Source organism: Egretta garzetta, unplaced genomic scaffold, assembly GCF_000687185.1.
Source record: "Egretta garzetta isolate BGI_Z169 unplaced genomic scaffold, ASM68718v1 scaffold819, whole genome shotgun sequence".
Lineage (NCBI taxonomy): Eukaryota > Metazoa > Chordata > Aves > Pelecaniformes > Ardeidae > Egretta > Egretta garzetta.
Window position 1 is genome coordinate 331,028 of NW_009260833.1, and position 6,464 is coordinate 337,491.

General features: G+C 54.2%; 2 protein-coding genes across 2 annotated transcripts in view; one reads left to right on the forward strand and one right to left on the reverse strand.

The window, feature by feature from the left end:
* Positions 1 to 3,038, reverse strand: part of LOC104133572 (tyrosine-protein kinase Mer) — a 17,589-nt gene extending 14,551 nt beyond the window's left edge. The window contains 4 exon segments of the mRNA XM_035902383.1: positions 353 to 439; positions 1,783 to 1,956; positions 2,202 to 2,302; positions 2,593 to 3,038. Coding sequence (XP_035758276.1) covers positions 353 to 439; positions 1,783 to 1,956; positions 2,202 to 2,302; positions 2,593 to 3,038 — 808 coding nt within the window.
* Positions 3,039 to 6,313: 3,275 nt separating this feature from the next.
* The window catches only part of ANAPC1 (anaphase promoting complex subunit 1), a 40,274-nt gene continuing 40,123 nt past the window's right edge, over positions 6,314 to 6,464 (forward strand). Inside the window, exon 1 of the mRNA XM_035902384.1 lies at positions 6,314 to 6,322. Within this exon, the coding sequence (XP_035758277.1) occupies positions 6,314 to 6,322 (9 nt within the window). The remainder of the gene's footprint in view (positions 6,323 to 6,464) is intronic.

Genomic DNA, 6,464 nt, shown 5'->3' on the forward strand with positions numbered 1-6,464 from the left:
TTCCTATGGAAAATTGTGAGCACCACCCTGGTTGTGAAGGAAGGAAAAGAGTGATACTGCCCTTCCGAAACCTGCTCTGGGGCTGACAGTTCTGCGTTCAAATGTGCTTTTTGGTGCTTCCTCCCACGGCAGCAATACTGGGATGACAGAACTGCACTGGGTGACTGCACTATTACATGCATCCCGCTTGGTTTTAAATATAGGTTTAAAATGAGATAAAATAAGTATGGGAGTCCTAAAAACACCTCCTTCAGCTCTTGTAGAATGATTGCTGGGAAGGGGGGCGATCAGGACAGCTCCTGCTTGGACACAAGGAGTCAAGAGGAAAAGCAAGCATCACGTTGCCACTTACCTTTCACATTGACCTGCCCCGGGCTGGACGCGGTCAGCCCTTTGCTGTTGTGAGCCTCGCAGCTGAACAGTGCCGTTTCATTAAGACCTGCAGGGGGAAAACCGAGGATCTGTTCACTGGACCTGCACAAAACACCCAAATCACACCAATTCTCCACCTGCTGCTCACAGAAAACCCTCGCGGCTTCCTTTCTTGCCCTGTCGCTTTATTTTTTTTCCAGCAACACAAAAGACCTTTCATTTTGCACTCATCGCTTCTCTTTCCTGTGCTGACTGCCCAGGGGTGACCCCCGCGATCCGGCTCACCCACTTTCCGTGCCGTGAGCACGAGCGCGCCGTCAGTGCGAGACACGGCACAGCAGGCAGGACCGTACGTTTCCACAGCATCGTTGCACAACCTCCTGAGTAAGCACTTGCTTCACGTTCAAAAAGGGAAAGGCAGAAAGCAGAAGAGCCCACCACCACGGCTTGAATCAGATGACTTATTGCTTTTCGAAGATTGCTCAAATCTCCCAGCTGATAATGGAGAACGACTGCTTTTGGGGGCCACTGGAAATACCCGAGTGTGGGCGGCTGCTTGTTTCCCCCGGGGAGCTGTCATGGCCTGTGTGAGCAGACCCCGGGCAGCAACAGCGCTCAGGATTTTCGTCTCATGCAAAGGACTTCACTGGAGGTGCAGGGCTGTCCCTCCTGGGTACGTCGCTTGCTGCTGCAAGGCAAAGGGCTCGCCACAGCGCGCTGGACATGCCGAGCGTTTGCTCGCAGCAGCAGCGGTGCCTCTCGGGGGCTCCTGGGCCAGGAGGGGGACTGCTCGAATGAGCTGACCTAGCGTGTGCCAGGCGGATGCAATAACATCCAAGAGGAATGAGTCATTTCTTCTGGCTTTCACTGTCTTTTAAAGCCTGCCTTTGGACGTCAAGACAAGTCAGTTATAGTCTGGCTGCTAATTAGCTAGTGGCCTTCTCCTCACGAGCAATCAAGAAATCCTTCCTCTCTTTTGCCTCTGCAGCAAAACCATGATGGGTTTTATGTTACACGAAGGACTTTTCTCCCTTTGCTCCACCAGGCTGGCATGGAGACACACTGCAGGGGCCAACCCAAGGTCTTCCAGAGACATTAAGAGGGGACCACCAGTAAAGCAGCCCATAAGAGCAGCACTGTACTTGCTGGCATGGCCACAGGCTAGAGGAAAAATCCACTTCTTGCTTAGGAAAGAGCAGTTTGTGTGTCCTGCCTCTTCCAAGAAAGAAACTTCTGGCAGCAGCCAGAGGGGGGGTCAGATGGGGGTTCCTGCACCCAGATCATCCCTGGCAGAGCTGTCCCCAGGGTTGCCAAACAAGCGTCACAGGCAGTGAGATGGCACGAGACACCTTCCCACCCTGCCCTTCCTGGTAGCTACACAGCGGTGTCCCAGGACGTGGCATGGCTCACCTGGCACGGTCAGGACCGATGGGGAGATGTGGGGCTTCTCGTTGACTTGGACGTTGTTGCGAAACCAGTAGATCTCCACAGGCTCCGGCGGGCCCACAGCTTGGCACGTGAGGTTGAAGGGACTGTTCTTGGTGACATTCAGCTTCTCAGGCTGACGAATGAAGTGTGGGAGCCCTGCACAGACCAAAGCAGAGAATCAAGAGATTCAGAGAGCTTGGAAACACAGCCCTATCAACAACCCCAAACTGCCTTGCCCGGGGCTGTGCCCAGCTCCAGCAGCAAGCCCCTTCCCATCTAGGACCCTGCGTTTCTGGAGAACAGCTCGCAGGTCCCACATCACAGTCCCGGGGCTGTCACTCAAGCCAGGACACAAGGCTCCACACCTTGGGCACATCCACCCTAACCCTCCTCCATCTCACCTTCCAGCTGCACCAGGATGGGATCTGACACCACCTCTGTGCCAGAGATATTGAGTTTGCAGACGTAGGAGCCGTTATCCGAGCGCTGAGCGGCAAGGATGCTGCCAGAGAGAACAGAGGTGACGTCAGGGCTCTGGCGGAGAGCCTTGCCCCACACGCCGCTCCCACAGGAGGACACATTCTGCCAGCCTGGGCATGGGTTTCAATCAGTACCAACCATGCCACAGCACACACCAAGCAGAAGCCAGGCTTGCAAAGCCAGGCTTTGGGGGCTACGGAGCGTCTGGCTGTCCTAGTCCCAGTCCCAAGCTCCTGCCAGCCATCTGGCCTCCTGTCCCTCCCTGGGAGCCAACGCTCAGGGCCTCCCTCCAGGAAGGATGGCACTAGTTACCTGAAGGTGGAGGTCATTGCCACCTCCTCCTCATCGGGGATCTCAAAGTGGCTGGTGGCAATGCGGTCCAAGCCGTGCAGCTCCCTCCCATCCTTCCACAAGGAAATGCCCGGGGTTTCCAGCCTGAGCAGCAGCTGAGGTACTTTGATAGAGCAATTAAATGTGATGTCCTTGTGCTCATTAATCACAATGTGTCGCACCGTGGGGTTAAACTTAATCCGTCCTAGAGAGCTGGCTGAGGGCTCCTCCCGAGGCTGCTGTGTACTCTGGTGAGGCCAGTGACCAACGGTGGCCACGCTTCGCTCGGGGCGGTGGGACTCTGCCAACAGGTACGGCCTCAGATCTCGACTTTGGTCAGCATCATCTGCAAGAGAAGACCTTGGTTTTGCTACCACCAGCCAGCAAGTGCCCCCTTCCAAAGCCCTGCAAAGCCCCACCGCTTCCATTACTAATTAAAGGCAGTTCATCTACAGATACCTGAAGAATTCAGAATCTCTAGGAGACCTCTCATAAGAGCCCCAAGGAGGAAACATGGAATTGGGGGCTGCCCCAAGACTGACTATGTACAAGCAGCACCTCCAAAAAAACCTTTTTAAAGCAAACTGGAGCAGCCCAGACTAAAGAAAGTGCTCATCTGCTTCTGTTTTGGCAGGGGAGAGGCAGGAGCTGTTTCTGCTGCATCGCACCCCCGGGGACTGGAACATAAAAGGATCCCTGGGCAGGAGGAATTTGGGACTTCACTCCAGCAAATCCCTTTCGGGGGCCTCATCTCAAGCATTTTCAGCTGGGGCAGAGCAGGATTCCCCAGCGGGGATTTCTCTGATTTTAGGCTCTTTGCTGGTGACGCTGCTCCCTTCCCAGGACGGGGTGAGCTGCTCGGAAAGAGAGAGATGCTCTCCGAGTCAACCATAAACACTTCTCCTGAGTTAACAGCCTCCACCAAGCCACTTTTCTCAGGAAAACAGCTGCAGACAGCCGGAGAAACGCCTTCAGACAGTGCGTAGGAGCCGGTTGCTGTTCAGTGTTGCTCTCCCAGGGTCTCTTAGCGAACAATTTTTCCCAAGGGAAGGCCATTTACCACCTCTTTCTGAGGGCTTTGTGTCCCCACCTACGAGAATCACTTAACATACCCAGCCCTGTAACGCCGTTTTCCCCCCTTCTTCCCAGCACTTCCCAGCCTGGTCACAAAGAAGATGAAGAGCAGCTCCATATAAAGCAATTCCCCCCCGAACAAAACTATATTTTTGAAGAGGTATGATGTAGGGAATATACCACAAGCAGATGCTTTTACTAGGCCGTTTTGAGATTCCCAAGGCTTTCACAGGCACACAGAAATCCCAAGCGGAGTGATAAATCTCCCTGGCTGCTTTCAGCAAGCAAAGGCATCGTGCCAGACAGGAATTTTGGCTAAATTAATTTGCCTCTTCCAAAAACAAAAACAAAACCCAAACCAAAAACCTGTTCACAGTTTAGAAGGTAATACCACAGGTAGAAAGCACAACCTTTTTACTTATCCAGAGCTCAGCTGAGTTTGTTTTGAGGCAGGTCTTAGCCCTCAAACATCAAACAACAAGTTTTTAAAGCTACGTCATTACTATTGTGAGCAATGGAGCAGGAGCCTGGCGCGCTTTCCCGAGAGCCAAGAAACACAACCTAATTTTGAGGCTGGATATATTCCTTTGCTAAATTGCTCACTATTTTTAACCCTCGAGAAATGCTACTTCTAGACAGAAATTTGAGAAGGGTTTTTAAGTTCTGGTCGGTCTGGTGGTGCAGAGTAAAGCACGAGGCTCTCCCTGGCGCTCACAAAAAACAATGGGTTTCCCTTTTAGATAAGCAAAAAAAAAAAAAGCCCCTAAGCTTTTCCAACCTGCTTCCTAAGCTTTGCCATCCCAACACAAACAAAAGCCATGTGACTGCTGCACAACTCAGCCGACTGCCATTTACTCGCGGGCCGGGTCACCCACTCTCAAACAGGCGGGCAGCTCCAAAAAGATTCACCAAATGCAAAGGAGTGAGCGACCCCAAATCCCCTTCCCTCCCCTGCTCTTCCCGGAGGTTACCCAGGCTGGAGCCGCTCCTTGCCTGGCACAATCCAACCTCAAGCAGCTGTTTTCATGCTGCATTTTGAAGCTTTTCAGCTCCAGCCGGGGCAGCTCTCCCGGCAGGGACCCCTGGCGGGGGAGGACACGGATGAGTCCCCATGTTCCTTGCCCTCGCAAGCGCTCCGGATGATTTCTGCTCACCCGCAGCTCGTCCTGGGCTGCTTCAAGTTAAAAGGCAAAGAGCAAAGAGGATCTTAGCCTCATTTTCTATCCTGATTAAGTAGAAAGAGGTGTTGGCTGGCACAGGAATGAAATACTTTCCTCTCTGCCTCATGACACCAGGGATTTCTCATATCTAGTGCTGCCTTTGGGTACCCCTTCCATCCCCAGTGGTTTGGGATGTGGATATCTTCATGGCACCTTCCAACGGATTTGCCCTGTGTGGCAGGACACCCCTTCCCTGTGTCCAGAGCATTTTGCTTAAGGCTGGCTCTAAAAGCCCACACTAGAGCCGAGGAGCTGAAAGCTGGCATGCCTGCGTGGGTGCCCGCCGAGCTGGAGCAGCTCCCCTCACTTACCACAGCTTGGCCTGAGGGAAAAGCTGGCGTGGAAATAAATCCACTCACAAGCACGCTGCTGCTCTCTCGAAACGCCTGGGATCACAGCAAAACCAAAGTGCTAGCAACGACAGATCTTACCGCACAGCCCGGCTGGCCCCGCATGCCTTCTCCGTTACTCTCCCGGAGAACAGAGTTTTAACAAGAAAGTCTTGCCCGCTGTTAGAGGCAAGATGCTCTATAATGGATGAAAACCAAAAAGCAGCGAGTCGCACACCCCACGACTGAAACGGCACGTCGGCCTGCTGCAGTCCCAGTACGGACGGTATGAGGAAACACCCAGGTCTGCCAAAATGCTCCTTACATCCCTAGCCCTGGGTTTCCCATTACTGGAAGTAATTCACCTGCTGACAACAGCTTTCTGCTCCGGCACTTGTCGAGTGTATCTTCACAGGCGGACAGGGCGGGAGGAATGAAGAGCCCCTGCCTGCAGGGTTTCCCACCTCCCCGAACCCTGGGAGCTGTCAGAAATGAATGTCCCCCAGGGCCACACCTGGCTTCCAAAGGGACTCTTGGGGTTGAAGCACCTTTTGTACAAACCAGTCCAGGATTCCTGGTTAAATCCACAGTGATTTCCCCTCACTGCAATTCCCTGCTGTTACAGGGTCAAGATTTTTCGCTCTCCCCTGCCCAAAGCAAACACTCGCATTCCTGGCCTTTCCTGCTAAATCCCATCCTCACAGCAACTCCGAGACCCCCCAGCACCCCGCAGCATGGGCTATAAACCCCCAGCCGCTCGCAGCCTGCCACCAAAGGTCAGGCAGCCCTGCTGACGGCACACTTTAAGCCCAAAACCAACTTCTGCCTCTTTGCATTTCTTTTTGCAGGTAACTAAGCACGTGGAGCTGAAAAGCCGGCAGGCTGACAGCACCGCAAAGCGCGTCCCTGTGCCACAAACCGCAGCGTTTCCCAGTGAGGTTTCCCAGCACCGGTAGGCAGCTGGCTCACGGCTAACGGGGTAAATCCCAGACCCGCTGATCTGTCGCAGCTTTCGGTCCCTGCCCGTCGCGGCGTCCCCAGCAAGCAGAGGCTCATCGCACAGCAAAGTGCTGGGACGCGATGGCGGAGGCAAAGCAGCATCCCGGGATGGCGAGACCCGCTCTCCCCGCGGTCGGCAGAGATGTTCTGCACCGGAGATCCGCAGCGCGACCACTGCCCATCTTCCCCCCGGGAGTTCTGGGGTCTGCGGGCCCAGCGAGCGGGAGAGGGG